The sequence below is a fragment of the Amaranthus tricolor genome, chromosome 6 (assembly GCF_026212465.1).
Source record: "Amaranthus tricolor cultivar Red isolate AtriRed21 chromosome 6, ASM2621246v1, whole genome shotgun sequence".
Taxonomy (NCBI): domain Eukaryota; kingdom Viridiplantae; phylum Streptophyta; class Magnoliopsida; order Caryophyllales; family Amaranthaceae; genus Amaranthus; species Amaranthus tricolor.
The window spans coordinates 30200171-30215325 of record NC_080052.1 but is presented as its reverse complement, the minus strand read 5'-3'; the positions used below and the strand labels follow the sequence as shown (position 1 = coordinate 30215325).

The 15155-nt window shown below is 33.6% G+C and overlaps 2 protein-coding genes across 2 annotated transcripts; both read right to left on the bottom strand.

Annotated features, from left to right (window-relative positions):
- Positions 1 to 2705: 2705 nt before the first annotated feature.
- Positions 2706 to 3866, bottom strand: LOC130815770 (formin-like protein 20). The gene has a single exon (XM_057682252.1). It carries the CDS (start codon positions 3864 to 3866, stop codon positions 2706 to 2708), a length of 1161 nt encoding a protein of 386 aa, XP_057538235.1.
- Positions 3867 to 6554: 2688 nt separating this feature from the next.
- LOC130815019 (protein TRANSPORT INHIBITOR RESPONSE 1-like) lies at positions 6555 to 13755 on the bottom strand. Its single transcript, XM_057681348.1, has 4 exons — positions 12288 to 13755; positions 9951 to 10443; positions 8353 to 9129; positions 6555 to 7187 (listed from the first exon to the last, which is right to left on the bottom strand). Exons 1-3 carry the CDS (start codon positions 12788 to 12790, stop codon positions 8371 to 8373), a joined length of 1755 nt encoding a protein of 584 aa, XP_057537331.1. The 5' UTR covers positions 12791 to 13755; the 3' UTR covers positions 6555 to 7187; positions 8353 to 8370.
- Between the last annotated feature and the right edge of the window lie 1400 nt (positions 13756 to 15155).

Sequence of the window (15155 nt, the reverse complement as noted above, 5' to 3'; positions counted from 1 at the left end):
CCTCACAACATCTTTAACTTTAAAATGATAATTCAGAGTAACGCTTTCAAATATGTAGTTTTATCATTTTTATTACTTGTAAATTTAACTGTGTAATTGAGATTTTTATGTATTTTGTTACTTTTAGCTTTGATCAACTACTTTTGCTATGCGTACATTGATTAAAACAACTTGGCTCAATTTAAGGGTATAATTACAAATTTTCAAATGCATTTTATTTTATGGTGAGACTATTTCTATTGAACTGATTTAATAAATATTTAGAATTTTAAAGTAACCATTTATAACCTTAAATATCACTTATAATTTTAAAGTGGTCAGCAATAACCTTAAAGTGATCAATTACAATTTTAAAGTAATTACTTATTATAGTTTTAAATTGATCAATTATATCTTTAAAATGATTATTTACAATATTAAGGTGTCCATTATAATTGATTACTTATAACATTAAACTGATCAATGTTTATAGTTTTAAGGTAATTATTTATAACATGTGATTATGTTTTGATATCTATAATATAGCATAACTAGTGTAGAAACACGTGCATTGCACGAATAAAAATAATACAAAATATATATGAAAAACAGTTTCAAATAATAATGCAAGTATATATTATCATTATTAAATTTCAAATACATGACTTTTTAAAATCAAAATATAATTTCTGATCTTTTTTAAAATTATTACCCAATACACAACTTTCTTTCATTCAATTGAGCATATTAAATTCTATGTTAACTAATTAGAATTACTTTAGTGAATCATACAAAAATACCTTACCTAATTTAGATCTAATTTTAAATAAAATAAATATTATATATTAAATTAGATAAATATTGTCATGTAATCAACTATTCTCTGCTTTACATAATCTTTTGATCTTATTTCTCATCCTAAGACAAAACATGCATTAAGTCAAAATTTTTACTATATAATTATTTCCTTAATTATTGTTATATTATATGTTTCAATTTATTTATTTACCATTTTTAGTCATGCTATTACTAAATAAAAATTAATCAATATGATATGTAATAATTTCACACTCAATGATATTTTCTTCATTTGTCTTGCTTCTTTAAAACATGACACTTGAAATTTTCCAACATTTTTATTGTATTGTATGATGATTGTATGATTGTATGATATGATATGATATGATTAAAGATTATAAAAAGTTATATTATTAATATTTGCATTGAGACTAATCAAACAAATTTTTACATGACTATATTTAAACTTATAAATTAAAAGTAAAATATAAATTATAGTGATCCATCAATATTGTTAAAAAATAAGACAGCCTAGGATGGATGGAATATCTATTATTGAAATACAATCTACAAATGTGAAGTGGAATTTATTTGTTGTAATATGATTTTTTTTTTAAAAATGGTACTTAGCACTTAGCAGCATTTTGCAGAGAGCTATATAAAATTTCTCATTGATATTTTTTTTATTACAAGTAGGTTGAGAGTGGAATAACGCTAGATGAGAGTTGAACTCAATTTCGTGATACATTTTTCATTGAGACAAGACTCAATCCCTCTTAAAAATTTTTAAGTAGACAACATTCCTCTCAAATTAGTAGTAGATTTTTTGAGGACATAGTCACTAGGGTCGGTCATCGGAATAGGCTAAAGGGGCCACCACCGGAGACCTACGGCTAAAGATTACAAATTTAGTTTAGTAAGGAGCACAATGTTATGAATAAAAAGTTCTAAAATATTATCAAAGAAATATTAAAGAAGCAGTATTGTCATATTAATAAGTGTCGGATAAATGAATAACTTTTACTTTCTCATTTTCCGTAATCATAAATCAATTTTTTACTTCAGAAGAGAAACTTTCATAATGTTAGATGATGAATTTTATGACGTCTTATATTATTTTTGGATTAAATGATATCCTTTATTAGACAATGCAATTTATTGATGTTATAAGTTAAAAAGCAAATATTCTCTTGCAGCTTTTCCAATTGATATTATAACTTGTATAGTAAGTCTCTTGAGAGACTGTCTCTTTGAGATCCGTATCCCAAGCTCAGTCCATTAAAGATTAATGCCTACATATCACAAGAATTTGTGTAACGTGTAACTACTCTTATTTTGCAATTTGTTTTAACACTTTAGAAATTTTATAAGAGAAGGTCATTTAGTTTTTGTAACAAAAATATTGCAAAAATATTAAGTTTCACAAATTCATTTGTTCGTTTAAAATTTTCTTATGCCAATATAATACAAGTAAACATAAATCAAATCGCCAATCTAGTAGGCCTTAAGCATGAGTTAAATTATATTATTGGCTTTTCGCATTTTAATTCTAAAATAATAGCAATCACAATTGAACATCAGACTAATAATAATATATTAAAGGACATATACATTGCTACAGTAATTGAAAAATTCCAATACAAATGAAATTATAAAACATTAACAATAATATAATGTTGGTCACACATTTGCAACATACATATTTAAGTTATATTTTGGTATGATTAATGATATTAGTACACGTAGTAATGCATATGCTTCATACTTAACAATCAACAATAGGAGTTGACTGCTTTATTTTATTATTGTATTCTTCTTGGAATAGATTCTTGCTTCTTACAAGTCATTATTATATGTTAGTTTTAATGTAAAAATAAAATTTTCATTTAAGAATACACAACAAGAACAATACATTTGGAATCTGCACTTCAGGGCATACCAGGTGCACGTGGACGACGTGGTGATGGGGGAGCTGGACCTCGTGGTGGTGGTGGTGGTGGTGGAGGACGACGAGGAGATGGAGGTGGGGGACGAGGAGATGGAGGTGGTGGTGGTGGAGGGCGAGGAGAAGGAGGAGGTGGTGGTGGTGGAGGTGGGGGTGGAGGCGGAGGTGGGGGAGGTGGAGGAGGAGGTGGGGGAGGAGGAGGAGGTGGTGGGGGAGGTGGAGGAGGTGGGGGTGGGGGAGGTGGAGGAGGAGGTGGCGGAGGTGGGGGTGGGGGAGGTGGAGGAGGAGGAGGTGGGGGCGGTGGTGGAGGAGGAGGCGGTGGGGGTGGAGGTGGGGGTGGTGGAGGTGGAGGAGGAGGAGGTGGTGGTGGTGGTGGCGGTGGGGGCGGTGGAGGAGGTGGGGGTGGGGGAGGTGGAGGAGGAGGTGGCGGAGGTGGGGGTGGGGGAGGTGGAGGAGGAGGTGGGGGCGGTGGTGGAGGAGGAGGCGGTGGGGGTGGAGGTGGGGGTGGTGGAGGTGGAGGAGGAGGAGGAGGTGGTGGTGGTGGCGGTGGGGGCGGTGGAGGAGGTGGGGGTGGGGGAGGTGGTGGTGGTGGTGGTGGGGGCGGTGGTGGAGGAGGAGGCGGTGGGGGAGGCGGAGGTGGTGGGGGCGGTGGTGGAGGAGGAGGCGGTGGGGGAGGCGGAGGTGGAGATCGATTTGGACAATTACGACATAATATTAATGGATAATATCTTCCGGCAAAATATACACAAATTGAAGGGCAATTTCGCGTAACAGGAGGCGGAGGTGGTCGATTTCTACATAAAGGATGGTTAGGAATAACATTACAAAATATAAGTGAATCAAAGGGTGTATTAGAATTAGTGGTAAACTTATCCTTGGCTTTCAAAGTGGAGGAGTGAATTTGAGCATCCACAAATGTAATTGAAGAAGTGAATAGGGAGAATATAAGCAAAACTACAAAAGGAGGCCAAAGCATGACAGGAATGTTGAAAGTAGATTTCATTTTGGAACTCATTTTTGTTTGTTGGCTTCTTAGTTGAAGCCCAAGGGCCAAGGGTGAGAATTGAGAAAGAAAAACCTCTAAAGGCTTCCTTTTATAGACATTTTTTGAGTTAATGACAAAGTCCTTTTTGAACTTCTGCATACCTATTGAAATTCAAGTATTCAATGGTATACATTTTACAATAACAATTTGTTGTTACACGTATTTCTTATGCCCTCTCCCTCGAGAGAGTACAAGTATGATATGCCCACTATTTTTCTCTCTTGTGAATTTCGACTTCTTACGAGACGCTAGCATAATAACCATGACCATACAAAAAGTTTAATTATACAATGCTATATTATTCTTATATTTTACAAAACTATGAATCATATCTTACAATTTAATAAAAAGATTAGAAACTTTCAAAAGGCATCCTCACAGATGTTCTCTACCTATAATGTAACCATTAGCTTAATCGAAATTACGTGACACGTAAATCCCAATAAATATATCAAAAAACTAATAAACTTTTTAACATATCTCTTAATATATGGTTAGTACTTCATATCACGAGAATAAGTATTCTTCTAAAGTTTCTTGCATTATTAACAATTCTGGATTTAAAATTCACATAAAATATCCCATTAAAGTTTCTTAATATATATATATACACTTGATTATTTTATATGTAAAAGTATTTCTTTATTGGTGAAGCTTCTTCATGGGTATTTAAACTTCTAAAATATTTCGTCAAAAAACTTATTAATATATCAATAAATCTTTACATCTTAAATTGTCGACTTATCTAATTTAATTTATATAATTCAACAAATCAACACATCTGTGCATTGTATGGGTAAATATACTAATATTATACAATGGTATTTTAATTGTGCAGCTGGTCTTGGACGAGACGGCCTCATAATGAGAACGTCAATTTGGCCGGCCCAACTCGCGCATATAACAACCTAGGCGTTTTTTCAATTTTGATCTTAAAGATACTAATTTTGACCTTTAAAATATCAATTTTCAAAATTTATACCTTTAAGGTCAAAATTAATAAATGCTCAGAAAATTAAAATGTTAATACATGCGCGAATTGGGCCTACCCAAATTGACGGTCTCATAATGAGATCGTCTCGTCCAAGTTTTTGTGTTAAATGTGTGCAGGTGCTCAATTATATAGAATTCTTAAAAATAAAAATGCCTAAATATTAAATTATTGGTTTACACAATATTCTTTTCTTTTACTTATTTTTCCAGATGTTAATTTTCAGAAATTATTATGCAATTTTATCACCTCAAGAAATAACTAAATCCAAACATAAGCACGTAATGTATTTTTCAGGTAGCGTCTAAACCATTAGCTTGGCATTAGAAATAAGAAGAACAAAGTTGTAACTTGTAAGGAAGGCACGAGAGGACAATGACAACAACGAATTTGAAGCCCTTGATAAATTTAATTAATTGCAAAACTTAGAATTTTGAAGCATTTGATTCTAATTAATTCTAATTAACTCTAATTATGATTGCATGAAAGATGTGAAGCTATTAGAATTTTTAAGCCTGCAATTCAGCTCTTTTTTTTTTCTCGCAAACCTCACATGGTTGCCTACAAAATTTTGACATACAATTACAATGGAGTGATGGCTTACTACTCCAAGCGTAGATACTTAACTAGAAGCTATTAAAGTACGAATACATTTATTTATTTATTTATTTATTTTTGTTATATTCTAACATATTCTATCTCTTCATATGACTATATTATTATTATTATGGTGATTTTCTACTCATTTAATTTACCTTATTTTTCATTTTAATTTGTCTAATGAATTTGTCTTATTTTTATTTTTGGATATAACTCACTCTTACTCTTTATATTCCCTTTTTTATTTCTAGATACTTTACTACTTTAATTTACTATATCCAATTTCTTAATTTTCGTGCCAAACGCAAAATATGTTATTTGACTAGGACAAAGCAGTATATATTAATTGTGGAGCTCCTATCAACAACTTTAGCTAATGCTTGAAATGATCTCTTTACATTGTGCCAAAAGTCAATGTGATGGAATATTACAAGTTTGAGTCTCATTTTATTAAGTGGATTGTTCAGAGTTAGTATGAGGAGGGCATTACATCCACACTTCTAACTCAAAGTGATTTCATATAACAGCTAGTCTCTTGAGAGACCGTCTTTCTGAGAAACATATCTCAAGTCCCGCCCATTAAAGATTAATGTCTATTTATCGTATTCTATAAACCTATTCGCATTATCCTTAATGCTTACTTACCGTATCCTTAATGTCTACTTTCAATATTTTAAATGTCTACTTACATCATTTTTAATGCTTACTTATAATATTTTAAAAAATATATAATAGACTGGCCTAATTAGAGATCGTCTCTCAAAAAGACCATCTCTCACAAGAATTTGTGTTCATATAAAAGTTTCATAATATAGCATATGACTTATTCTGAACTTCAACAATCATTTGAAACTTTAGTTAAAATAATTACTTCTCATAACGTTCAAACGGTCTTTAAGAAAAACAAGATGTGGCCTTTCAAATAATGTAAACAAGAACACATAAAATTTGTGAGTTACTTAAGATGTAAACTACATTTTAAAAGGGGAAACTGATTGACAATACTTACGATTATTAATGGTATTAAATAGTGGCAATGGTATTGAGTATTACTGTTAATTTAATAATATGTTAGTCATTTACATGACAATGAAGCTCTCTTCCGAGAAAGTAACATCAACAGAGTTTTCTTTTCATAAATGAAATTTGAATAACGATATGCAGAAGATTAGAAAAAACAGAACTAGCAATTCCAATTAAGTAGAAAGCTAACTGTTTTTGATCCATTCATCAATAAAAATACAGATGAAGATTCACAGAAAATTCACAAATCGATACACGAATACAATTACATGCCCAGCACATACATTTTGTCGGCTACAAAACGTGCTGCTATGAAGCTATGGAAATATATACCCTGCGCTAGTGAAAGAGAAAGCTCCGCACAATACAGGACTAAAATCATACAACAGCATGTACAGAATATTAATCGCCTGAAAAGGCCTCATCCTGTATAATACAACCTTTGCATATTTCTCGGGATTTGGCGATATGGGTTTCGTCAGTTGTTCGCTGCTCCATAGTCATTTTTCGTTGATCGCATCAGTGTGTGTTTCGGAACATTTGGAGTTTCAGTGCTTCGGATGAGATCAGTCCTTCTAGAGTCAGGTTTGCAGCTTATCTACATCCTCTCATGAATTTTGTATTCAAGTCCAAGCTTAAGAAGTTGTAGCTGCTTCCGAGACTTAAATACACAAGAGGGAGCCATTGAACAGCAAAACATGCTGATTTTTTTCGTATTAGTTATGGGCTAACACCAGAGAATGATGGCGAACGGATAGTAAGTTCTGCTATGTGTGTTTTTCTCCATCAACAATCTGAAACTTCATCTGCAATTTATGTATAAACTGATTAATCATATGTAACCACAAATGGGGACCACATAAATAAGGGTCGTTAAGCTACATAAGGTTTTCATGGAGACCACAAGAGTTGGGTTTTAGATATATCTTTCAAAATCGAGCGTACAACTACAACAATGCAGGAGCCTTAATCCCAAAAAAATTAGGGTAGACTATGAGCCAATATATTAGTTCCAATGATCGTCCACAAGAATTCTTCTTATTTATTCATTCTGATTTTCTATCATCTCAATTTGTAAATCTAGATCTTTCATATCTTTTCCACTCTGTTTTCCAAGTTATTTTCAGTTTAATGGTCGTTCGACAAAACTTGACCTTTAACTTTACGGATACACCTCTATCACTCAATATTCCAGTAGCTGCTCACTATTTTTGCTAAATACACTTGATTCTATTGGTCACATCATGTTGGACGTCCTCACTATAAGATACACCTATGGTATTTGAAGCATTTACTTGGAGCGATTTTTTTCTCTTCTAGCTTTAGGGAGCTTTTCGGTAACGTGTTTGGGCTAAAATTAGACTTTATGTACTTTGTTTTGTTCCAGCTTAATTTGAAACCTTGTGACTCCAACTCTTATTTCTATATTTAACCCCTCTCTGGTCTCATCTACCAAAACAAAGTCATCAACAAACAACATGCACCAAAACACGTCTCCTTGTATCACTCGAGTTATGTCATCTAGGATCGCTGCAAAAAGAAATGAGCTAAGGGCGAGCATTGATGAAGGTCAATCAAGACAAGGTCAAAGATTCATATTTTATCACAGAAATTTGATTTTCATCGGAATCATTTATAAATTATAACCATGAAGTCATTTATAAATTATAACCGCAAAGTTTAATATTTACGAGTTAAGTATCAATAGAGTAACAACTTAATCAATTCAAGAATTGACACATAAAATATACTTCTATTCCAAGTTTAGAATGGCCTACAAAAATAGAAGAAATTTAGTTCTGATTCCACCTTTTTTGGGTGTGAAGAAATGAGAACAACCCATGAGCCACATCTAAAATAGAAATATACTCCACAAGAACATAACAAGACACCATCAAAGTTTTGAAAACGTTTCAAGTGTGACAATACCCACCACACGATGACATAATATGAAAGTAAAAGGAAATTTACCGAGCAAATATGTTGATTTCAAAGCGTGACAACAAAAGGAGGGGCGTCCTTTCTAGGTCCAGCAACAGTACGGTAGACATAAACTTTATTCGCCTGGCAGTCATCGGTATCCTCGTCCTTTATGACCTCAACATTCAGCCTAGGCATTTCCTTTGCCAACAGTTTACAAGCACTCATCGTGACATTACAAGCCGACATCCAGAGAGATCTCATAGATTCGTATTTCTCCAATCCTGACAGAAGAGCAGAATTACCAAAGGGGCAATCCCTTATTTCCAGCCGCCTCAGTTTAGGACAACCAGCCAGAACACATTTCATACCTAAGTCACTACTTCCGGCAAAAGCCACAGAAAGTGTCTCCAAATTCTTGGCATATTTCCCGATATATTCAAAAGTTAGGTCGGTCAATAAACCAGAAACGGCAAGTCTTCTGAGTTTCTTACAAGATTTTACGACCGAGCCAAAAGCCTCATCCATTGGTTCATTTGTCAAATGATCAGGTTGACCAGGATTCATTATACAGAGGCGGAAATGAGTAAAATCAGGGCAGTTTCGCACGATGGTTGCGACAGCTTCATTTGTCATTTGGCGGCAGAAGTAAAGGACATAATGGAGCTTAGGGCATCCATAGGACAATGCAACAAAACCAGTCTCGGTAACCCCGTGTGCAATATCAGCATCTTCAAACGGGCTTGCAGGAAATACCCGGAGTTCTTCAAGCAAAGGGCAGCTGGATCCAACAGCTTCCAGACCTTCATCCCCAACAGTGTCCAACACCTAAATTAAAAGAATGATGAATAAAAATCAGATCACACCCTCCATCTTTCAAAAACGTTACGTATAATTTTTGCGAAGAAATGAAGTGAAAAAGGACAGAAAATGTCAAGAGCAGAAAACATAGACCCTTCACTCCATCTAGTCCACCTAGGCGAGGTTTGGGGTCAAATAACGCCGCTCTACCTTGCCAGTGCTAACATTTGTTAAGTACATAAAATATATATGTTAAAAAATTAACTTGAACAGATTATCATCACTGGAACCGATACGCCTCATCTTTATGCTGGTACTCGAAAGTCGAAACACTAGAGATCTAAAATACAGCGGGAGGTAGTCGAACTCCAATATATAGCCATGCACGGTCAGGACAATGGTGTTAAACCCTTAAACAATGATTAAAGGCAATGGCATGTGAGCGTGTAAGTGCGTGAGATTCATGGGTAAGGAAGAGGGTGACAACTTCACATCTAGCTTAAGGAACAGGGGGATAAAGCGGGTGTTGATGAAACGAATCTTAGACCGACACAAGATTTTCCACAGCATTGGAGGACTCCAGTACATAAAGATGTATAAACTATGAATAGCAAGCTAATATTTCAAGAAGTGCACCTGATGAAACATACAGAGGGTGATAAACAGTCGATTAAACATAAATATTCAAGCAGATTAAGACTGTGTGTTGTAATTTGATCCCTTCCCGGGAAAAAAAAGTTTGTAATGGTAATAGAGTTTTTTAGAGGAGCTAATATTCTCACTGACTCAATAGTATCAAAAAGTTAGAGGGGGTGGTTTTTTCATGGAAAAAGGAGATAGAAGCCTACCCAAAGACGCCGAAGATTCGGGCAGTGCACAAGAAGCTGAGCAAGCTCATCACATTGCAAAGCTGCATCGCTAAGATTCAAAAATGTCAGCCCTGCGCAAGCTGGATAAAGAACAGGCAAATATACCGGATTGACTTCCCATAAACCCGAAACGGTTTGTAGATTGCAATTGTTGTTAAAAATACTCTCAAGACTCGCAAATTGGGAAGGCTGGAGCTCCTGTGAGAAGGACCCTGTGCCTAGTTGTGTCAGGTGAGGAGCTTTTACAAGCAATCTCTGCAATTGCTCCAAGTCTACATTTTTGTTCACCTTCAAAACACGTAAAGATTTGCACCTGGCTACCAGTTTCTCGAGAGAAGGAAAGCAGACTTTGGTATGAATATTGGAGAAGTTAAGAATCTCCAATGATGTGAAACTTTCAGGAAAGCCACACAACCAGTCACCATTGCGATCCTCAATTCCATTTTCCTGAATGTCGAACTCAACTAAGTTCCTGGAATACAAACAGCAACATCGAGATTTGAGAGGTCTCCACCAAACCAAAAGTTTTATAATCACTCCTAGAGACACAATAACTAATAATAGAGTTTTCTCTTCTTTTAAACATGAAATAGCATTATAGAAAGAGAGCTAAACATATTGGTCAATTAAGAATGAGCAAAGACAGCATCAAAATCCCAAAGAGAACATACCAGACCACTAATCTAGCACCACTTCATTCATCTTTGGAACTAAAGAGTGATATAATCCTATAGGTCGACAGGATCCTAGAATTAAGTAATTAACAATGCATTGTTTACGCCTTAGGCAACACAACGATGTGGCTACTACTCCGTGTGTCCCAAAGAAATAGACCCATGTACACTTGAGAGTTCACGAGAAGTGGGGAAAGCGAGAAAAATATGTGGATGAGATGAAAAGGTACGTTAAATTTACGGATGAGAATTAAAGTAGAAGTGCGGGTGATAGCTAAAAATAGGAATGGGGCAAATTCAATGAGACAGACTAAACAGGAAAAGTGGGCTAATTCTTTGGGACAGATGTTTCTTGTTGGAACAGACACGCCCAACTTAATACTCCCTATTATCTACTTCAAATGTCCTATTTGGGATTTTGCACTATTCACCAATGGCTCTTAGTGTGTATTTTATTCTTGATCTACATGTTAAAATATAGTTAAATGGGATCTTGTTTGAATCATCTCAATAAAAATTTTAATAATATAAACTTTTTATAATTTTATATTATGCATAGTTAGAGATATTAAGGACTGAGCTAATACATTACTAGCAAACATGCAAAAGCAAATTTCACACTTGAAGTGAATAGGAGGGAAGACATTTTTCATCGTTCACACCTCAAGCATCAAATCAAGCCTCAATTTGCTTATATATTAGAACATAAAATAGACTTATAAACTTCAACAACATACTCTTCTACAAGACAACTTTGGTTGGAACTCCTCATACTTAAGTTTCCCCAATTTTTTAGCATGTTCCCTAAATCACTAATCGAAATTCTCAAGAAAATTCATTCCAAAAAGACAAAAACACAACACTTGAATCTCGATCTCTTGCATCAAAATCAATTCAAAATTTGAATGGTCAATAATCAATTTATAGTTAAGAAAGCAACTAAGTTAGATTGACAAAAGAATACTTCTATGTTAGAGTAATAGTAGTAATTTTCTTTGATAATTAGGTGCAAATAAAACAAACAAACAAGCCACAAACAGTTGCTAAGCAACAGTTTAAGAGGGGCAACAATGCTTAAAATTGTATTGTACCTATTTTCTTTTTTTATGGGATGGAGAAGTTAGGAAGAAAGCAAAACTGATAACACGTGGTTTTAATTGCAATAGGTAACGATATTTATGGGGACAATGACATTTAAAGGGACAACTGATAATCAATAATTAAGGCAAATGTCATATCAACCAAGGTAGGGAAAAGAAATTGATAAAGATCCAAAACATCTTTAGGTCACCAATAATGTTAGTCTATACCCATCACTGTGTACTAATGAAAGCAAAAAAGGAACCACACATCCCTTTCCACTATCAAAACCAAACTTCATAACCCAAATACAACTATGCAATTCATTGATTCAACAAACAATGAGTTATAACTTATAATCTAAATCAATTTTTCTTAAAAAGGTGATAACTTTGCACATATTTATTCAAAAATTGACCAAATTAAATCCATATATCAACACTCATATCTTATATTTATAACAAGAACACAAAATGCAATCAACAATATAAAAATAACCCATCTTGAAAAACCCAAATGACATATAAATGAAACCAAAAATGAGAAGGAAAAAGTATCATACTTGCAATTAGAGGCAATAGCAGCAAGACCATCAGTACTGAACCCATCACAGCTTAGCAAAGAAATCCTCTTGAAATTAGGGAAAGACAAAGACAAAAATTCCAAACTTTCATCACTAACCCTCATCCTTTTTAATCGTAATTCCTCCAAAAAGGGGTAAACTTTAGCAAAGAAAAGAAGCCAAGGATGAATATAAGCACCCCAATCTTCAGGAACCAAATTGAAATCTGAAAATCTAGGTTTTCCTTTCAAGATAACACTTCTTATCTTTGGAAATCTTCTAGCAACAATTTCAGGTGTAACAGCATAACAATTACCAATAAATATATGAGTTCTACTCCATCTTTCAGCATTATACCAATCCTTACAAACTAATGACACTGAACTTCTATCTTTATGGGATTCAAGAAAGCCTAAAACTTTCTCCAATACTTCATCTGGAAATGAGGAAATCTTTTGCAAAGTTTCAGAATTTGATGAATGTTTGCTCTTTTTTGAACACATCTCCAAATTTCTTGCTTCTAAATAAACCCCACAAGTTTTTTTTTAGAAAAGGTACAAAATTTGAAGAATTTAGATGAAAACAAGAAACCCAAATGGATAAATCTAAAAGAAATGAGTAAAGGAGAAAACCCAAGTTGGGAAAGAGTAGTATTAATTAGAAAATAAAAAAATACCACAAAACTATATCATCTAATAGGAAAATTAAAAAAGGTAATGGACCTACAATCAGGAGGAAGAAGCAGTGGTTGTACCTAGCGCACTAAAGTGCTTTGTACTTGGGCATTGAATAATAAAACTATGAGAAAATCAGCATCTAGTAATTTCTTGTGGATAAAATAAAATTCGCATTTATACACATAATCACTTAATGACATCGGAAGAATAAGCGAATTTATCAAAGAAAAACAAGTGCCCTATTAGCTAAACATTGAAAGTTGAAAAGCAAAGATGGGAGAGTTGGATATTGAAAGAGAAAAGGGTAAATATATATAGCAAAGAAGAAGGTGAAGAAGGAAGAAAGAAAGAAGGTTAATGGAAGCTGACATCTGCCATGGCAGCAGAATCAATCTACCTGTGAAATAGTAGAATATGAAATTAAAGGTGTTTACTTTTAATTGAATCTTTGAAGCATCCCAAGAGACCAAAGAAACAAACCAAAAGAGATGGGAATTGGGAAGTGATTGTGATTCCTCACTCCCCTTGCTTATTGGTTGTGTTATCGCAATAAAGCAAATTTGATTAATTTTAATTTGAATTAATTAAACATATTATTGATATCTGTTGCGTAGTATTGCATCATGGCTCATGGGTGATGACTGATGGCCATGGTTGTGTGCTATTTATTTAATTTTGGTTGTTTTACCATTAAAATTGTCATTTGATCGGTGATGAAGGGTAACATTTACAGAAAAATGGGCATAAAGAAGTAAGAACCAATACAATTTTACTTAGACTTTTAAAATGAGTTGTTTAGTTTATAAAGAAAAATTACTTAAAAAAATTTAATTTTTTATTGATTTTCTTATAATAATATTGTTTAAATAATAATTGACTTTTACAGGTTAATTGTTAAAAAAAATATAAAAAATCAAAAATCTTAAAATTAAAAGTTAAAATAAAAAAAACGTACTTGATTTCTCTTTTTATTTTTTTAAAATTTTAAAGCTTTTTTATGATTTAATTTTGTATTCACTTTTTTAATTTTTATGCAAAATAACTTGTTGTATAGGTAAAAATTATCTTGGTACATTTTTAGCAAGTACCCTTTATAGTTCGGACTTAGGATTCTTCATATTTAATAAAAAATTGGGATTATTGTAGAGAAATCAGTTTAACATTAAATTATGTTGATTAATTTTCTCTTATTATAAATATTTTATTGAAGAGTAATTATCACCGTTTTCTTTTTATTTGCAATCTATTTTTATGGCACAGAATTCGAAATTGAGAATAGAAGACGTACATTTTAGCTAAAAAAATCACTAATAATAGAAAGTGAAAACGATGATGTATTAGAGTTCGAACAATGTGTTTCAAACTCCAATATTGTCAAGATCGAATATATGAAGTTTAGTGACAAACAAATTACGCTATTAATGATATCGATGTTTGTAGGAGAAAGTAAAGCAATAAAACGACACAAAAATTTAACGAGGTTCACCCAACTTAGGCTACGTCCTCCGGTGTGTAGTATCTCTTATATTATCAAAGGAGTTCAAAGAACTCTCAAATATGGAGAATTACAATAGAGAAGAAATATAGGCTAGTGTTTGGCTTGGGGTATATTTTGTGGATATTGATCATTACAATGAGAGCTCTTTATTTATAGGAGAGATCATACTAAGTAACATTAAGTATATTAAAGCTATGAATAAATGATAATGAAACATCCCCAAGAACTTGAAGAGTCAAAACAGCATCCTAGGAGCATCAGAGACATCGCTCGACCAAAGCAGAGGCTCGCTCAGTCGAACAGCCTGGTCGAGTGGACTACAGAAAGTTTCTGGTTGCATTCTATCTGCTCGCTCGACCCATTCTGAAGCTCGCTCGGTCGAGCGGCACTTCAGAGGGCTTCTGACAGTATTGCTCGACTTGCATAGTTGAACATCTTGAATTAAACCTTTGAACTTCTTCATTAAGTCCCATAACTCCCTTGATTAACTCATTAATTCATACCTTAATCATCATCATAAACCACAAATATTAAGACTCATCTTAATACACTCATTCATGACAAACTTATGGGATTCCATCCCAAGAGTCACCACATGAATGCACACACCAAATGTGCACTCAAGTCACACCAATCATAACAGAAAGATATTATATTATTATGGTTTGATTTATTTTAGTTAATGGTTTCATC

Bases quoted from the DNA above. Each gene is read 5' to 3' on its own strand.
- LOC130815770 (XM_057682252.1), bottom strand. From the start codon at position 3,866: ATGCAGAAGTTCAAAAAGGACTTTGTCATTAACTCAAAAAATGTCTAT.
- LOC130815019 (XM_057681348.1), bottom strand. From the start codon at position 12,790: ATGTGTTCAAAAAAGAGCAAACATTCATCAAATTCTGAAACTTTGCAA. The intron at 10,444-12,287 runs GTATGATACTTT...TTTGTATTCCAG, and splicing joins GCTATTGCCTCTAATTGCAA to GAACTTAGTTGAGTTCGACA. The intron at 9,130-9,950 runs GTAGGCTTCTAT...CTTTTAATTTAG, and splicing joins CGAATCTTCGGCGTCTTTGG to GTGTTGGACACTGTTGGGGA.